The 20,387-nt window shown below is 32.8% G+C and overlaps 1 protein-coding gene across 1 annotated transcript in view; it reads right to left on the bottom strand.

Moving 5' to 3' along the window:
• Positions 1-20,387, bottom strand: part of LOC143252757 (follistatin-related protein 5-like) — a 107,338-nt gene that overhangs the window by 12,681 nt on the left and 74,270 nt on the right. The window contains exons 4-7 of the mRNA XM_076505391.1: positions 6,709-6,933; positions 4,351-4,588; positions 3,391-3,596; positions 1,001-1,167 (exon numbers count right to left, since the gene is read on the bottom strand). Coding sequence (XP_076361506.1) covers positions 1,001-1,167; positions 3,391-3,596; positions 4,351-4,588; positions 6,709-6,933 — 836 coding nt within the window. The remainder of the gene's footprint in view (positions 1-1,000; positions 1,168-3,390; positions 3,597-4,350; positions 4,589-6,708; positions 6,934-20,387) is intronic.

Raw genomic sequence — 20,387 nt, 5'->3', positions numbered from 1 at the left:
TCCTCCCAAAACCACTCTTCAATTATTTTCACTGCTCTCCAGTCTCTGTTTTAATTACATCTATAGTAACTCTTGTTATTTGTGGTGCTCTGAATGCTGCACATAATAAAGGTAAAAGCATGGTAATCATTGTCAGGCCTTTTTCTGATGCTACTAGATCAGATTTCATTTGATGGATGATAATAATAATACATTATGCATGATTGAACACCGCTTTCTTTGAACAAGAAAATCTCATGAGAAGAGAGTGACCAAACTTTTTTACATTCCTTAAACATACTGTAAATATTTGAAACCAGCTTCCAAGATGGACTTCTTCTCTTCCTCACCCACTGAACATGCTAAACCACCTATGAAATTCAATGGTGAAGAAAAGGGGAAAAAAATATTACCTTCAACTCCCTCAAGAAACATACACTGGGACTGAAGTAACATTTTAAAATTGTCTCGAGGATCAACATAAATATATTTACGAAAACATTCTGAAAATATTCATTTTTAAAATTTCTTAATCACAGTGTTGCTGTAAACACTCCTAAATTTAGTAAAGCAATAAATTTCATATCCATTAATAAACTTTGAGTTATAATTTAACATGTAAAATATAAATCAATATAATATCGATACATAATTAATTTTGTCTGTAGGTGTGCATACTCATTTTATATCGAGCTTTATGTGAAAAAACTAAATATTAGTCAAGTTTGAAAACAATTATTCAAACTACCTGTAGTGAAGACACTAAACATGCTATACATCAGTGAAAACTTACAAAGAAATCTGAGTTTTATTTTAACCAGTATTCAAAAACCATTAATAATATTGGATTTAATAAATTTTGTATAAAACAAATGGAATTGTACTTTTTGTTTGATCACAATCAGCAGTTGAGCAGTATGTTATAAAATATAAATATTTGAAGATAATACAAATATCTTATTACAAGTTAAAATAATGTGACTAGAAGAAAGATTTAGGAAATGAAACAAAAAATGCATACCTTTATTCCTTCTTCATTTAGAATTGATAAATCAAGATTATTTCTTTGCCACACAATAGGTGGGGGTGGGATTCCACTGATGTCACACTTAATCTCTACATTATCCCCAACACGAGCTATCACATGGTTAATTTCAAGTGATTTATCCAGAGTTATGACAGAAACATCTGGTAAAAATCCAGAGGAGAGTATTTCAAGCATGAAAATTTCCAGTTTCAAAAAGAGATATAAACTCTAATTCATTCCTAACACTAATGTGGATATAAAGAACTGTACATTCATTTTGTAAAAAGTATGTACTAAATCTATATATCCTGAAGGTACAGCAGTAAGTTTACAAACTTACAAAAGTAAAATCCTGGATTCCATTTACTATGGAGAAAACAATTAATCCAATGTGGCTTTGCTCTAAAACATAAATTTATTATTTGTGCTTTTACCATAAAATGACTATTCCATTAGTTGACAACTTTGGCTAAAACTGCCTTTTTTTGTAGCAACTTCCAGTATTTAGATGTTTGAAAAACTACTGCATTTCAAATGATTCAGTTAAGAAGAAATGCACTTTAACAATGACAATTTGTTCATCAGAAGATCTGAATAAACAAATGGATACTTTCTAAAGTTGAGATTTTTTAAAGTATACATATGGGTGCTTTACTAAGAGATGCAATGCTTAAATTGAAATATACGTGATGAAATGTTTTTACTAACCTTATTTGTGTAAACAGAATTCAAAGTGCACATGCCACAACCTTTTGCAAAGCAAAATTCAATATAATATCATGTAATTGCTGTCACAGTTATCAACTATTCATTTGACCCTACACTGCTAATTTAAAACCAGGTCATGGTAGAGGAAATATAATATACAGGGATAGTGAAAAACTAAATTTGTAAAATGTACAGTAGAAAAAAAAAAAGAAGACTTTTTTCCCTTCATATGAGCATCACTTTGCAATCTGATTTGTCAGAGTCTATATTTAACTGATGAGATTAATTTGTCCATTTTACTAATAGTAAGTTCGAAATTCTATTAAGCATTCTTTCTCTAATGTGGAATTGGTCCAATGGGCAAACCCTATGCAAATTTAATTAATAAACCATTGGAAAATTAATATATGCATGTATGCCAGTTGAATAATTAGGGTGTACCTTATGCAAAAAACAATTATTTGTTTGTTGTTTTGTAGTTAAGCACAAAGTTACTCAATGGACTATCTGTGCTGTGACCACTATATTATCAAAACACAGTTTTTTGTGTTACAAGTCTGTAAACTTACTATTATACCACTGGAGGCAACAGGGCAACAAATAGTTAATTATTAATTAGTGTAGCATCTCATTTATTTTAATTACTTCAGTTGATCTAAACTATGTAACAATTTTATTTTTGGTTTAATGTCACTACAGTAACAACCCTAAACACAGATATTTTGCTTTTTTACATACCAGGAAAATGTGTATTGAATTTTCTACATTTTCTCTACGTGGATACTTGTAAATAATTACATGAATGCTGAAAACTATCAACTGAATATTTTATGTAACTTAAATTATATGTTTTACTGTTTATTTTGGAAAATGAGAGCTAAGAAGAAACAACATTTATGTATGAAACATCTTTCTTCTGCAAAATGTATATGATCAATATACAATAGATTAATAACATTGCACACAAAAGAAAACAGAAAACAAAACATGAGAAAAAAGAACTTCAGAAATTTCAATATCAAAAAGGTTTTCTCATTTAGAATCTCATACACTGTACTTTGTTATGATCAATATGCAACAGAACTGATTGCTAATATTTTGGTCATTATATATATGTGTGCTACAAGGAATAAAATGGATCTTTTTTATCTTTCCAATAGAATCTTATAATATGACAAGCTTACTTTATTATTTGTAACATGCTTTGAAATTGCAACAAGTTTTGAATGTAATTTACCTTTGCACATTAAACTGGAGGGTGATGACATTGTAATAAACACTTCTATGTACTTATCTTTAGAAACTCTCTTAAGATAATGTAGTTAGCATACAACTTTGCTTTTGAAAGTTCACATCATAAGCAAAATTCAACTTGCCATTCAGAAAATACATATACATACACACATATAAACTAGACCCTCAACATGAACTACATTGTATAGTAGCATGTTACTAGAAATTAATAATCATAATATAATACTTGAATGCTTGAAAAATCTTAAACATGGTAACCAACAAATGAATTAAATATAACATTTAAACTATCACAGTAATATTTATCTGAAAGCAATTTATCATGAAATTGAAATAAAGAATGAACTATCCAATCAGAATAAACCACCACAAAAGAAGAGGTCAGAAACAAGGAAAGAATAGACAACTAACTTATAACTTACTAAAGGCATGATAAAACTCATTGATATTCAATTTGCCATCATTGTTTGTGTCATCATAAAGTAACATGTCTGCTATTATGCAAGCAGAGGATAAGCGAGCAAGACGATCATGTTCACCAGCTTGCCATAATTCTTCGGCTTCTAGAAATCCATTGTTATTTTGGTCATAGTGAGAGAAGATGCTGCTGACAAGGTGTTCATTTTCTATGTGGTGATAGAAATGTAGTTTTACTTTATGAAAATGTGTGATAGCAAAAACTATAAAGTACACTCACTTGCAGTTATTTAAAACAACTTTATTTTTCATTATTGCCACTGGTTAGCAATTTCAGTAATGGTTACATTTTTAATGACTCAATCATGATTGAATTTTGAAGGGATGTACCCTGTTCATTAGGAGCTCCTAACATAGAAAAGGGCACATACTAAAGTTAAGGGATTTCTATCAATTTATGATTACATTAATCATAATTTGGTACTTTAATGATATACATTTTTATTATTATAAAATTAATTGTTATATACTTGTTATTAAAATTTTAATAAACTTTACTCCTTGTTTAAAATCAGGTAGTGCTTCTTTATTACTCATATTCTTCAAATTTTGTGCATCACAAAAAGCTATTCAACAATATTATGATGATAATTAATTATCGATTTCCATAAATACATGTACAGTCCAATTTGCCCTTGTTGAGGGTGAATGGTAAGGCATTAAATACCCTAAAACCAGTGTAATCAACTAATAACTGGTAATCAATTGATAGACATCACATTTATGTTAAGAATTTTAAACAGCTTGTTGACTGAATAATTCACAAAAATAAATTAGCTGCATCAAACTAAATATTCTTTAAATCCTCTATAATTTACAAACATAGGAAATCTATGGTGAGAAAAGTAGTCTCCTAAAGCCATACATATAAGTATAAACAATTATTTAAATATTTGAAAATTTTCTTTCCTGATTTCTTGTCTTCTTTTACTTCTTTATAGTTAAGTAGTAAAATGTTTTCTTTAAGAATATCATATTCTTCTTTGGTACATTCTGTGGCTTTTGTTTCTTGCTTAGGTTTGGGAGTCGTTGTTAAACCAGTAAATTCTGGTTTCGGTATATTAGTCCATAAAACTGGGGTATCAGTCCTTTTTCCCTTTACTGTGATAAATGTATGATCCTCTGTCGTTGTTTCCTGCAATTCTTGTCAAATACAAGACTAAAATTATATACACATAAAAATAGAAAAATTATGACACGAATCAAGAAACAATATTTTTATTTCAGCCTCTTACACTTCATAAAAGGCAGCGTTAGATATTTATGCATAACAATTTGCTTGAATTTTTAAACTAGCGGTACAATTTAGTCTTGTAGAAAAGTGTTTCGAAGTGACGTGATACTGAGATGAAGGAGTTACTTTAAAGTGAAATTGACTAGAGTTGTTTTTGTTTATTAATTTGTTGACTGAAGAATAACATAACATATGATTATTCTTCATAAAGGTGGCCCGTAAGTCCCTACCCATCCATATGTTATTATGTTATATTCAATTATGCATTATAAGTTTCTTTCTTTTTTTTTCTGGGAAATATGGCTGATGTAAGCCCATTTACACTTGAAGAGAGTATTGTGTGCAACAAGTACGTGGGTACATGAGCGCAGCGAGAATGAGAGACAACACACAGATACACTGGATACATAAGATATACGGATGGGTAGACACTTACGGGCCACCCTGTACATGTTAGAGAGTCGGTCGTGATCTAGCGGATTAACATTCTTTGATGCAGTAAATAGTTCAAAGTTTGAGACCCAATGTCGCAGACTACACTTCGCATTTTCAGCTGTGGGTGCTTTGTTAGCGGTCATAAAACCTGTTATTTGACTTTTTTTTTAAACGCATAAAGCCCTTTTGGCAGCGTGTGCTGCTAGTTGGTTACTTTTCTTTTGATTAATAGTTCAGAAATTAGAAATGGCTATATTAAATTCTATAGAAGTATCTGATCTAGTCTTTTGGATCTTGTGGGTAAAAAGTGCTATTCGGTTGAACATTTCAATAAACAAAACTTCAAATGTTACCTTCGTCACTTCTTGGCAGAGCTGCTCTTTAAATTATTTTTGTATTTCTGTTTTAGTAAAGTGATATACTTTTTACCATTTCATCACATGTGTGTGTGTGTTTTTTTATAGTAAAGCCACATTGGACTATCTGCTGAATCCACCGAGGGTAATCAAACCCCTGATTTTAGCGTTGATTTTATCATACATTCAGTATATTAAGCATTTTTCTTGACAAGCATTACTGTTAATATACAATTAATCATAATCCGACTAAAAATAGGTTGGGCATAGCCAGGTAGTTAAGGCACTCAACTCGTAATTCGCGGGTTCGAATCCCCAGCACACCAAACATGCTCGCCCTTTCAGCCGTGGGGGCATTATAATGTTACGCTCAATTCCACTACTTGTTGGTAAAAGAGTAGCCCAAGAGTTGGCGGTGGATGGTGATGACTAGCTGCCTTCCTTCTAATTTTAGGGACGGCTAGAGCATATAGCCCTTGTGTAGCTTTGCGCGTAATTCAAAAGAAACATACCAAACCGGATAAATATAACAATTCAATTTCGTGTCTAACAATACCAGAATGTTTTCTGGCCCACTGTGCTAACATAGTTGTAATAACTAATACATGTGATACCATTTTAATTTAATGTAATAATAATTTAACTTTTAAGGTAATACCTGATTAAGTATAACAATCGAACAGGTGAAAACGGTTTAAATAAATAATTTATTGTGAAATTTTAGTTCTATGACTATGAGAACTTGAACTATTTTTAAAATATTTTTGTTTGCTTGTTTATGTTAAGCGCAAAGTTACACAACAGACAGAGCTACACTCACTCGAGTATAGAAACCTAGTTTTTGTCCTTATCGGTTCACTCAATTACCACTGAGCTACTGGGAGTTAAAAGCATAAGGCAGGTGGCAGAAGAATTTTGACAGCGCGGTTCGCGCAAGGCTTTCACCTCATTTTCTAATTTACTAATTAATTACATAGCAACAATAAGTTTTGAGTTTAGTGCTAAAGCTAACACAAGTTAGCTTAATTATAAGCAATATATAGATATTTATTGATAAAAAGTAAGGCTTATGATAATTTTAAACTAAATTCAAAATTTTCAACAAAAGTTTAAAATTTTACCCCCATAAATTGTGAGTGAAAATATCACATAATAATGATGCCAAGTTATTTTTTAACACAGTTTTTAAAACTGAAAGATGGATGTATATATATTTTTCTCGTTCTGTGCACACTTACTTTTTCTTTTTACCAAACACCCTCTTTTCCGATCGATTCGGATGGTTTTCCCAAGTAGACAGGCTGTTCGATGTAGTTCGCAGTGACTACCGTAGAATTTGCCATCTGTACCGCACACTGGTTTGTTGTGATGCTTGCAATACAACCGACAAGCGCACACAGCGTGGCCTGCTTCTCTTACTACACATTGCTGACCTCTTCCACATGTTATAAAATTGCAAGAACCTTTCCAAGAGATAAAAAAATGTCAGAATAAAACTAACAAAGACTGGTAGTATATATTTAAAATGTAACATAAGATCAAAAACGCAAAACATTCATTTTCAAGTGTATTTTACATATTTTTTATAAGGCTGGAATAAAGGAAAATTGGAAGGAATGTTGCATTTTATACCATAGAATATACATGTTAAAAGCAATGTAAAAGCAACTCTAGAATGAAAATAGAATATTTTGTATTAAACACAATATATTTATTCCTGTGTGCGTGTAATTCTCGTGTGTGTCGTTGAATAAAAAATAATATCGAATATATTATGTAATATTATTAACCGACAGATAGCGTTTGTGATTTCGACAGACTATGAAAGGCAACGAGTTTTGGTTTATATTTGTTGTTAAGCGCATAGCTACACAATGGGTTATTTGTACTCTCCCCATCTCGGATATAGAAACCCTCTGTGAAAGTTCATTCATAATATCCCTTTGATTTATCTTTGTGTTTCTGATGTGTATTAGTTTTTTTATTACACAGAAGTACCATAAACATGGTATACGGTACCTAATGTTACGAAAGAAGCCATTCAATATTTCTTCTACAATGCAAACAGATTATGAAGTGATATATCAAAATACAATACTGATGTTTATAAGTGTATTCCTTCATTCCCGTAAAAAGTACACAAAACATATAAATGTACATAATTATCTCTCACTTGTCGTAAGTCGTTGTTTGTTAGACCTTCAAATCAAAAGACATCTATATCATGCAGTCTAAAACGAAGTTGAAAAAGTATGATTTGAGAAGTTTTGTGCACTGAAAACTGACAGTGGAAAACTGTTTTGATGAAACGTTAGTGTATATTGATAATGTTTTAACACACAATCTTCGTAAGTTAACAGCTCATTGGTACATAAATAGCAAGATTTTAACTATTTCTAGTGTCTAGTTGTTTTCAGTTATCTGTTTATAGTGTGATAATTAGATATGAGAAACATTTTAGTGCAATTTTTTTATCTCCTGTGCCGTAAGTCCTTAGATGATAATTGTTTCGAACATTGGATTTTAGTTTTATAAATTTGTAAACCTATTTCTGAACCAAAGTGGACGAGGCTGGTGAACTTGTATAAATTCTTACAATTGCACTAATAACTTCAACATGTGCATGCAGAATTTATGAATGATGTTTGAAGCCTCCAACCCAACCTAATGAATGAAATGCATATATATATATAAACCTCAAACTACCGGCTTTTTCCTTTTCAGTTCATTACCCCTGGGATCCATGTATTGCATCACAGTGAGTGACTTTACCTTTTAGTCTGTTACATTTCTCGGTGTAAAGAGGTCACGAAAATATTATTCGGAGGTAGCTTTAGGCAATGTGGTCGAAATCTGAGTAAAGAGCTACCCACACACAAAAAATAATGAGTAAATATTGAATAAAAAGCTTCATTTTTATGAAAAACACCTAAAATACCTAGGGAGCCCCACCAGTAAGTTGTGGAGTTTAAAATATTCATAATGTTTTTGAAAATTTTTTGTGCATGCGATTTTTATATTATCGAAGACTTTGAAACGAACAGTCATAGACCCATAAACAGTTCAGATAATTTTTAATTCGAAAAAAAATTTTAAAAAATGTTTGGGTCTATGCATTTTTGTAATTACAGGGTTGACGAAATATATCATGTAGTGTAAATGTATAGTAACTAAATTATGTTTGGATAGAGATTCTATCTATGTATGTTTCTATATGAAAACTTAATAATGAACTCCATGAGAATAAGAATAACACCACTAAACTTCTCAGAGAATTATGGTATTTTCATCACATTTAGTCTAAAATATGTTATATGTTGCACTACTTCATGACAGTGGCTCAGCGGTATGTATGCGGACTTACAACGCTAAAAACCGGGTTTCGATACCCGTGGTGGGCAGAGCAGAGATAGCCCATTCTGTAGCTTTGTGCTTAATTCAAAACAACAACTGATAGGAATGCAATTAACTGAGATTTCTCTAAGCTTTAATAACTTTTCTGAATAATACCACTGTTATTGACGTGTTAATATAACACCAAATGTGCTCGTAAAGATTTTTTATAGAATATTATATGGATTTATATATAAGGAAAAGACAATCAACTGAAACCCGATGCAAAGCTTGCAAAAAGTACCATTTGAACAATTTTATTTAAAATTATATGTAATCGTATAAAATGATAAATTTAAGTAGAAACACTCAGTAAATGTAATTGTGTGCTTAGGAGTGAGAGGAAACTGAGATAATTTTTACTGACACTCTTACTTGGAGGATTACAGCTTAGAAAAGGGAAGGCACAAATAAATTATATTATTCAAACTAGTTCTGTGTAGCTTGAAATATGTTTGAAGAGTGTTTCCCACTATGAATTAACTAAAGTGAACGTTAATATCTTTACATGCTGATTTGTTTTACTTTGTTTGTTTGTTTTGAAGTTCGTGCAAAGCTACTCAAGGGCTATCTGCGCTAGCCGTTCCTAATTTAGCAGTGTAAGACTAGAGGGAAGGCTGCTAGTCATCACCACCAACCGCCAACCCTTGTGCTACTTTTTTACCAACGAATAGTGTGATTGACCGTCACATATAACGTCCCCATGGCTAAAAGGGTGAGCATCTTTGGTGTGACGTGGATTTGAACCCGCAACCATCAGATAACGAGTCAAGAGCCCTAACCACCTGGCCATGCCGGGTTGCTTTTATAGCAATAAAGTCATAACAAAATAAAATTCACCAGTGGCTGAGGTATTGTCTTGACTCTTGCTTGTTTCTCATTTGTAATTGTTGTGTGTATATGTTTTGTTGTTGTTTTTTTATTTCGCGCAAAGCTACACGAAGGCTATTTGCGCTAGCTATCCCTAATTAAGGCAGGGAAAAGCTAAAGGGAAGGCAGCTAGTGAACATAAACCATTACCAGCACTTAGGCTATCTTTATACTAAGAAATAGTGGGAATTGATTAATTTTATTGAACGTAAATCAAAGGTTAAGGTAACACTAAATGCTAGTCACATAATTTGAAAAGTTTATCTAATTTTGATCACGTTTCGTACGAGGATTGAGTGGCACTAATACTGTTGATCAATAGTCCAAGTTATAACTTTCGTTATAACGTCGAGAAGCTGCGAGTTTGAAAGATGGAAATAACTCGAGAACAAGAGCGCATGTCAGGTTTGATGACAATTAGTTCAGCTGTTCGCCAGCTATATGAGCACAGACACAATCGTTTGTCAGATCATAATTTGAACATTACAATACGAGAATGGATAAGGAGATGCTACGATGTTACTACGTCATCTCGATCTTGAGGAAAAAGTAGTTCGCATTTGTAGTTTTAATAACTTTTGAAATAACTTTTTTCATAGTGTTAATAGTTATTTTTATTGTTTAAATTAGGAAATTATCTTTAATTGTTCACAATAACCGATTTCCAAAATACACAGTATTAAGTTGGTTTCAACCTATTATACATTTTAACGTATTTAAAACATTGGGTTAATAAATAATAATTCAGTATTTCGAGGCTTTACAGATGAGAGCAGAAGTTAGTTTCATCTAGGAACGCTATTCTTTATTAGTTTCATCCATAGAGAAGTAATCATTGTTTTACGGTTTAACACGTGAGGCTTTGTCACACGTGTTTTCAAGCAGAAACAAAATAAACTTCCAAGAACACACGTGTTTTTCTTTCAAAGTCTCTTTAATTATTACGACTCTGTCTTTCTGATAATTTTGCTATGATAAAGTTTCTGAAAAGAAAAAAAAAGACATTTAAATTTCTATTTGTTGATATTGTTAACAACTAAGGGCGATCTTGCAGTCACAAGAAGTACGAATTAACAAACCGTTCGCCGAAATACATAGGAAATAAAACAAGTATTAATGTACCTCGTCGATCTGTTGTCAATAAGTGAAGGGTGATGGTGTCTGATTGTATTTAGTATATAAGGATTTAACATTGTTTCTGATTGCACTATCACAAGAAGATACTATGTAATGATAGCTTCAAACATGCATTGAAAAGGATAAACTTTAAAAATAATCACGAAACCTTATTCACAATGTACTTGGTTTTGTTGTCTGGGAGACAAAAGGAGACTGAGAGAGCAACATATATTTGCGTTTAGGGAAAGTATAATCTACTTCAAATGTTTTTGAATTACACAAAAGTCCCAGTTTACGTTCCATGAATTACATTTTTAGTTCAGAACGGATCTGCTGTTCTGTATTTATTTGAGAATACACTATTATTTTCGTAATCCGAGGGTTACGGGTTCGAATCCTCGTCATACCAAACATACTCGCCCTTTCAGCAGTGGGGGTGTTATAATGTGACGGTCAATTCCACTATTCGTTGGAAAAAAAAAGTAGCTTAAGAGTTGGCAGTGGGTAGTGATGACTAGCTGCCTTCACTCTAGTATTACACTGCTTAGCGCGAAATTCAAAAACAAACAAATAATATTCTTTTACAACACACAAAAGGACAAGTATTCTTCTGTAAGTGATCAGGTTAAATCGGGAACAGTAATTCGAAATCACTTAATCAAAACATATGCTGGATGTGGTAAAAGTGGTTTCAGTTTGGAATGTCCACAAATCAAACGTAAGTCAAATAAAATACTTTTAAGAATAATTAATAAATTTATCGATCGTTGTTTCTTTTAAAAGTCACGCATAAAGTTATATAATTAAGTCTTGCTACTCTTAAAGAAAACGATATTGAAAAATAAACATATGTAAGTGTCCATACACATAAGTATATGTAGATGTGTTTAGGTTTGTACAGGCAATACCTGAAGTTTATAAAACTTCTATAATTACGTGAAGACTTATTTAGATATATTTATAATGCTTTTATAACTGGCCAGGTGTTTAGTGCGCTTGACTTGCAATCTGAGGGTCGCGGGTTTGAATTTCCATCCCACCAAATATGTTCACTGTTTCATCCATGGAGGCGTTATAAAGTAATGGTCAGTCCTACTATTCGTTGATAAAAGAGTAACCTTAGAGTTAATGGTGAGTGATGATAACTAGCTGCCTTGCTGCTAGAGTTTCAGTGCTAAATCAGAAACTTCTAGAGCAGATACCCCTCGTGAAGCTTTGCGGAAAATTAAAAATAAAAAAAACAACAAATTGTTTTAATAAAATGTTTTCAATGTTTCTACAAGCATGTCAATTTCAGCTTCGTCTATAATGATCTAGTTTCTTTTGCGGTATTTCGTAGATTTCGTTTCGTTTTTCTCAAGGTTAACTGGGATATTTATCTATTTGATGCTTTAAAATGTCAGCTCTGTAGCTTTGCAAGTGACAATTTAATAGTTGCAAAAGCTCAACGACTGGAGTCAACAAATTTTATAAGTATATTTCTAGTGTATTTTGACTGTTCATTTTTATTTCAGAATAATTCAATATATCACTTACGTGTACATGTACAGTAATCTTTGGTGTTTAATAGATGAAACAGGTACTATATCGAAATCACTGAGGTACTATCTAGCTAGATTCAAGATAATAATGTTAAATTTACTTTTCTAAACGTAGAAACCAACTATGCTTTATCTTGAATATCGAAGTTAGAACTGGCTTTACCATTGCACAATTGAGTAAAGAAAGTCATTTTTAGGTTTAATAAAGTATATGTCGTAAACGTGGGCCTGTAGAACTATAATGAATCCTAATAATTCTATTTTAAGGTTTTATATTCGAATATCCTTCGAACAACATTGTTTTATAATACAAGAATCCCTTTGTTAAATTCAAACCCTCAAGCAAGAATATTTTATTTCCCAACTATAATTTTCACTATCCAGTTTAAAATAAAAACGACTAAGCAAAGATGGTGGAGCTGCAGCGGTTCTTTGTCACTTTTCCTAGTCTCATAGTTCTTAGTTGTTAATAATTAGAATTATTATCTATTTCAAATACAGCAATAACAATAATTAATATAAATCGCATATTAACTCTAAATATCACACAATTTAAATAGATATATTTAAAATATATATTTATCTCAAAGCGCGTGTGTGAGTGGAGACACCTTTCCGAGGTCCTGTATATACAAAGCATTTTATTTCACAAAAAATATTACACATTAAGCATCAAACGGATAGCAGGGCTTAATTCAGTCAGAATTACCACCTTTTACCACCATTTTATCTAACAACTGGCAAGGCTCTGGTGTTTGTGTTCTTGAAAATCAGGATAATAATAATCAAAGCATAATCTAATGTTGCTGTTAAGAGGCTGGGTGCTAAATGTATGAATCGCAATGTATTAACTAAAAATTGAAAAATAATTTTTGTTGTTTTCTAATTTAGAGGTTCTGTTAATTAAAAGAGGTTTGTTTTCACTATTTAAGTTTAAAATTGGATGGTAAGCCACATGCTAAAATGAGTTCAGAAGACACACCGATATATAATCTAGAATAAATCAACCTAATAACTCGAGTGAGGCTGGGTACTTTCACTAGTTTATAATAACATAGGCCCATGAATTTAAAATCATAAAAGTTGTTTTGGTTTTAATAATAAAATTTCCACAGTTCAGCTACGCGGATTTCGAAAATCATGTTATAATAAAACTCTTGCTTGAATGATACTGGAAAAACTTTTTCATTGCACGATGTGCAACCCCCAACTTCGGGAAATTTTTATTCCGTGCGCATGTAGACTTGTTATAGGGGTCACGATTTTACCGTTTGGCCTCCGTTTTCTGTCACGGAGAACTTTATTCTTCTCCATTGTCAGGGCACAGATATGACGCCATGAATTTATCAAACGCAGATTGATATATTGGCGCAGTCTACATGAATATAATAGTACTATCTGTTGTATGTCTATGTGAATACTTCGCATGGTGTGGATGAATCTTCACTGAAATTAGTATGGAGGCTCATTAGGTCCATGGGGAAATACACATACATTTTCAATTTTGCATTTTGCGGTTTTTACGAGTGTTTTTTTTAACCACCACTTTGCCCTGTTGATAGATCTTTACCAAATTTGGCATGAAGGTTTATTGTGTTCAGGAGGAGATACATTCAAATTTACAGTTTTACATTTTATGTTTTGTTGTTATTATGGGCGTTTTGGATTTAAAAAAATATATATATAAAGGAAACAACTTTTCATATCCTAACATAACCTTTCATTAATCATGAAATTACGACATGGGTCCAGGGTATGTGTACCACAGCTAGTATTATTTTTTTTTCTAAAATGCAAGGAATTTTTTACAAATCGGGAAGAAAATAACTCTTACCTAGATCAAATTATCATTTCATTTACCACAATGAATATTTTTGTTATTATGTTTGTTAACAAAAATACAAAGAAACTGAAGAAAAGGGAAGAACATTGATGTCAAACTAATATATATCCTCATTAATCTTAATTTTTGTTTTGTGAAACCGACGTCTTTAGTCTAATGTAGTGATCTTTCTTTTATGTATTGCGTCTGGAACATCTAGTTTCAAAAAACCAGCAGTAATCAGCCATCATAATACCTTTAATTCATTTTCCTGGTGACCTGATGAAACACAGCTGATTTTATATCCTGTTGTCCCATTTACACAAAAAATAGGAAACTGTGCGATTTAATAAATAATATTGAAAACGAAAACAATAATGTCAAACTACACGCAAAACAAACATTATCTACAAATGACACGTCATGTGGCCTGTTAACGATTTATATACTCGTGGTGCGTTTCTTGTTTGTTTGTTTGTTTTGAATTTCGCGCAAAGCTACTCGAGGACTATCTGCGCTAGCCGTCCCTAATTTAGCAATATAAGACTAGAGGGAAGGCAGTTAGTCATCACCACCCACCGCCAACTGTTGGGCTACTCTTTTACCAACGAATAGTGGAATTGACCGTCACAACATAACGCCCCCACGGCTGAAAGGGCGAGCATATTTGGTGCTACCGGGATTCGAACCCGCGACTCTCGGATTACGAGTCGAACGCCTTAACACGCTTGACCATCCCGGGCTACTGGTGCGTTTCTCGTGGATTCTACAGCGATTGATAAGATTCTCGCGTCGCGATTGGTCTAGAGAAGTCTATAGCCAGTAGTTGTCAACACCTTAAGCACAAGAAAATGCGACTCGATTTCAATGAAAATTATTCACTTATGTATCTGTACATATGACGTTTTCTGAAAAATTTGTACGTGACGTAAAAAATGGATATTATTTTCGGATTATAAGAGTACAGGATTTATTGTCGAACATGTAAACATTAATACAATAAAACCATCGCAGGTCACTGTAATCTGTGTAGAAAAGATTTGTTCGTTTGTTTGTAGTTAAATATAAGGCAACACATTAGGCAGTCTGTGCTCTGTTCAACACACGCATCGAAACCCAAATTCTAGCACTGTAAGTCCGCAGACATACCGCTGTGCTATTGGGGAGGCTTTTAGAAAGAAAACAGAAAATTTTGAATTTACTAGCTAGTAACAAATGATTATATTACTAACTCATGTTAAAATAACCTTCGAATGGTCCAGCTGAAAATTTAAAAGACAGGCAAATACATTGAACACGATCGTTCTGTTTTCTTAGCGTTTTGCCCGACATGGCCAGGTGGCTAAGGCACTCGACTCGTAATCCGATGGTCGCGGGTTCAGGTCCCCCTCACACCAATTATGCTCGCCCGTGAGGACATTATAATGTGACGGTCAATTCCATTATTCGTTGGTAAAAGAGTAGCCCAAGAGTTGGCGATGGGTGGTGACGACTAGCTGCCTTCCCTCTAGTCTTACACTGCTAAATTAGGGACGGCTAGCGCAGATATCCCTCGTGTAGCTTTGCGCGAAAGTCAAAAACAAACCAAACGTTAGTGTTTTACGACATCTCAAAGAAAGCTCAGTTGTAATTTAATTTTGCTTAGCATATTTCAAGATATAAGCCATAAATCAGAAATACGTTTAACTCTAAACGTTTTGTCGTAAATAAATATTCATCAACATAATATTTCTCAACTTATAACACTAAAGTGTGTTTTGATTAAAAACAAAGAATTATTTCTGTAATAATAGATTTGACAAGCTTTTCGTTAAATGTCTAATTTAGAGAATATTTACCGTTTCGTAGAAATAACGATTGCAATGCCTATCTTTGGAAATAAGTTTTATGCCTCAAATGTCCATAATTTGCTCTTGAATTGTTTGTCATGTAATTTTAAAAAAAGGCTCGTTTTTGTTTTTAGAATATTTATAGTCACGTTTGTAGTTTTTTTCTTTCTTTTTTATTGTAAATATCTAGTCCTATACTCTGATGTTATAATATCGTAAATGTTCATTGCAAAAAAGCATGTAAATGTTTCTTGTAAAACAAATTATAACATTATTTCCAACTTCTCTAACATAATACCACCCGTACACTTTTAATTTCAAATGAATTTAACATCTTACAAAATCTGCGATCCTTCTACGTAAGCTTTTTCGTTGTCCAGATTTCCAGTAGTATAAAATCGATCGATTTATACAATAATACAAACTAACTTTGTCGACATCAACGGGAGGGGAAACACGTCAGCGTCCATAACGACTCACTGGCGATCCAAACATGGTCTGCGTCTAATCTCTCCTTCCTAGCCCCCACCACCACGATTTATGTGCAACGTTAATGGGATTTAGGCGTCGTGATGGGGCTTCAACCATATACCCGGAAAGCATGAGTCAGAAATTGATGCACAGAAACCTACGTGTGTATGTATGAGTGTGTAGGAGCTTTGAAAGCTGTTTAAAAAGTAATTAATTTTTCTTTAGTATTCTGTTAAAATTGTTAATTAAATGATTTAAATATTGAGTTCTAATTTCTGTAAAATAAGACGGTAATTTTCAAAAAAAACATGAACACGAATTAAAATTTGAACTTAAACGTATTGAAAATATTATGGAAGAAATCCACAATAAGTTTTTTTAAAAAAATTAGTTCAAAATATTTTATTGAAAGCTAAAACTCGTTCAATGCCAATATTGTTTTTGAGGCTCGCATGTAATAACTTTTTTGAAATATTAAGGCTGATAATGGAATTTAAAGGAATTCTTAAACACTCGTCTCTGTTTTTCATTTTTCCTTTTCTTTCATCACCGTATTTTTAACATTCATTATAAAACTTCGTTCTTCAATTAATGAAGAAGTTTCTTCATCATTTAAGTGTGATTGTTTCATGAATACTGAAATACCTGTTATGAATACATCAAATATCAACTGTGCCTTTCTTAAAGTGAGTGTGTAATAACTATAAAAATAGAAAACGTGAATCAGTTTATTCAACTGTGGTGTTTGTACTGTTGTTGTTTCCTTTTCTAGTCTTAATACATTCCTATACATTTTCGGATATTTATTTTCAAACGTTGGAACATAGCGTTAGAATAATAAGAGCTTAATCAATCACAGATGTAACTTGATTCAGTTTAGGATGTTAGCAAATTGTTATATTATTTTTAGTTTAGCAAATCTTCGGTATTACAACGCTAAAGTCAGCGGTTTGATTCCATTCGGTGAAGACAGCAAGATAGCCTAATGTGGCTTTGCTATAAGAAAACGCACATACGTTTACGAATCATTGCTAAAAATTCAATTTTAGTTGATCTGGATTCGCCCATTAGCAGTTCCATAGTTCTGTTTTTTACGGTGTGTAACAAGTTGGCTGAGAGAAAGTATTCAACATATTTTTAATAATAACTGCGCGAAATATTGGTCAGCGTACGAGTCTACAACAAAAAATATCGGTCATTTTCTAAAGCCTTTATGTAATCCCACTCTCTTACTATGTACAGAGCTAAAATACACACAACACTCTTACCACGGGTGAAGTAAAAAACAAGCACACACATACACACACACACCTGAAATTCGCCAAGCTAATCATTAAATGGTCAAATAATAGGTGTGTAATTACATAAGAATATCAAAATGTCGAAAAATAAAGTGTCAAGTGTTAATTCATTACACAAAATCAAAAACTGAATCATTACAGAACTCTTTCAAAAAACTTGCTGAATAATGGAAAGAAACCGAAATTGTTTATTTTTAGTTAAACACAAATTTATACAAAGGGCTATCAATGCTGTGTCCATCACAGGTATCAAAACCTGGTTTCTAACGTTTTAATTCTACAAACATATCGCTGTGCCATTGAAAGACTGGAGTTAATAATAAAAAGTGAAAGGGTTATAAATCAAAGCACACACACAATAAAACACAAAGAAACTGGAGATTTGTTAGACGTTGCTAACAGAATGGCAAATGTTAAAACGTCACAATTACATATTTGGATAAAAATTGATAAATTTAAAGTTCTGTAAATACATGATCAAAACAACGAGGTTCTGCAAGTTTAATTACGATTGTTAGATGTCTTGCAAGTTTTATTTTGAATGGAAAATTACATTATTTTTAATAGTCGAACAACATTACCGAATAATAAATACAAACTCACAAAGCAATTTTGTTAAGAAGTGTACATAGAACTCTAAATTTCATAATTGGTAAGACGGTCTTCAATCTTCGAAACCCCAAATTTTTTCCGCACTTTTAACTATGGATACGTTATAATAGTGAATTCTTTGGCGTTGATGAGGGGAGGTAGAGTCGCTAAGTGGCTGCCTTCCCTCTGATCAGTAGTTAAAACTAGGTATGGTGGCAAATATTATACCTTTAGTAGCTTAGTCATAAATACAAGCCACAGAGGGCTCTTGCGGATGTTGAGGAGGTCCCTGATATCGATTTTTCTCAACTTCATACTCATCAAGATCAGCCGATTTTTTGGTGTATATAGAATGATAGATTGGACGACTTCCCTGAGGATTTATCTCGATGCAAGGGAAGCTGGAATGGTATCCGGTATATCTAGAACCATACAGAATGGTCTCTACAAGACTTCTAGCACAATTTCAACCAATGTTATACAGCCACAGCTTTGGCCAGACCAACTGAGTTCAGCCAAGAAGGACTGGATGTGCCACTGATATATAATTTTCATTGTTCAGAGCTATTCATGGGACTAGACAGTGTGTACCAATGGAAAACTGTAAGTCATGGTGCAACTGTGAACTTCTCATAGTATTAGGAAGTATCGATTCCGAGGAAAGTCGGGTTAAGCAGAACTTCAGGATGAATTGGTGAAAAAAATTTCATTTGGTTACTCTGAACCACGTACTAACTACTCATTTAAGTGCCAGATTTCCTCAATGTGTCTACTTTTCCATACTTATAGCATAAGCAGCATCTCTGTTAGACATTAGCTGAAAACTCACAAGGAACAAGTTTGTCCAACACTACAGATACTCGTGAGTGAAGACAGACAGATTTTGCTTCCAATGTCTAAAAATGTAGTGAAGGAAAATGTGGACCATTCTCTGAAGCTTTTCAGATAGGTAGTTGCTTGGAATAGCTGGACCAGGAGCAAGCAATTAAATGCCTTTTTTTGAGGTGAGGTGGTCTAGTTCTGTATTCCATCGCAAATTGAATAAAATACAACAAAAATTTGGGCTCAAATGTATGTCCACTTTTACAGAAAATCTAAGCTATTCACAAGGCAATGATTATGCTGTGATGGTTTAAGGAAATCACAAACACATTAATAGATAATTTATAGATAACCAAAGTAGTTTCTGTTTCGACCATGTATGAAGTGATAGTTTTGAGTCACTTGTTAGTGTAGACAGCAGTAACCATAGTGGCTATATCTCAGATGAATTGTCCAACCCAGGTACACGCCATCACATTGAGTTTATTTCGAGGTTTTACAACCAGCCACTCACACATAGTGTTCTGAAACAAATACAGCCAGTGTTGGAATAAGCAGATGTTGAAGAATGGCATCATAATCTTTGGAGAGTGTTTTGTTATGTTCATTCATAATTGTTAGGTACACCAAGATTACTTGTTGATTTAAGAAAAACAGTATAACGTGTGTTGATGATAGCAGATAAAAACTGCATTTAGAATGAGAGATGGCTTGTACGAGTTCTGCATCATGCCATTTGGTCTGTAATGAACCCATCTTTTTTTTTTTAAAGGTCTAATGGAACTTGTACCGAATTGCTTCGATGATAGAGATGCCTGATGTACATTGATGTTTGATTGCTTGTAAAAGCCATGGGCTTAGAACCTGATAAGAGAATTCCACAAAATAAATAAAGGATTGAGACTGAAACCAGGAAACTACGTATTCATCCATAGCTAGAAAAACCATTTGATCTAGAAACACTGACTGAAAGGAAATCTATTTCATAATTTCTGAGATACTGACTAATATATTAAGAAACATATATATGTAAAAACGGCTGGTATGAGTAGAGAAAGCACTATGTAGAAGAGCGAACAACGTTTCGACCCTCTTCGGTCATCGTCAGGTTTACAAAGAAAGAAAGAGGTAACTGACCGTTAGCTGATCACTAGTTTG

Source organism: Tachypleus tridentatus, chromosome 6 (genome assembly GCF_004210375.1).
Source record: "Tachypleus tridentatus isolate NWPU-2018 chromosome 6, ASM421037v1, whole genome shotgun sequence".
Lineage (NCBI taxonomy): Eukaryota > Metazoa > Arthropoda > Merostomata > Xiphosura > Limulidae > Tachypleus > Tachypleus tridentatus.
This window is presented reverse-complemented; position numbering and strand designations above follow the sequence as displayed.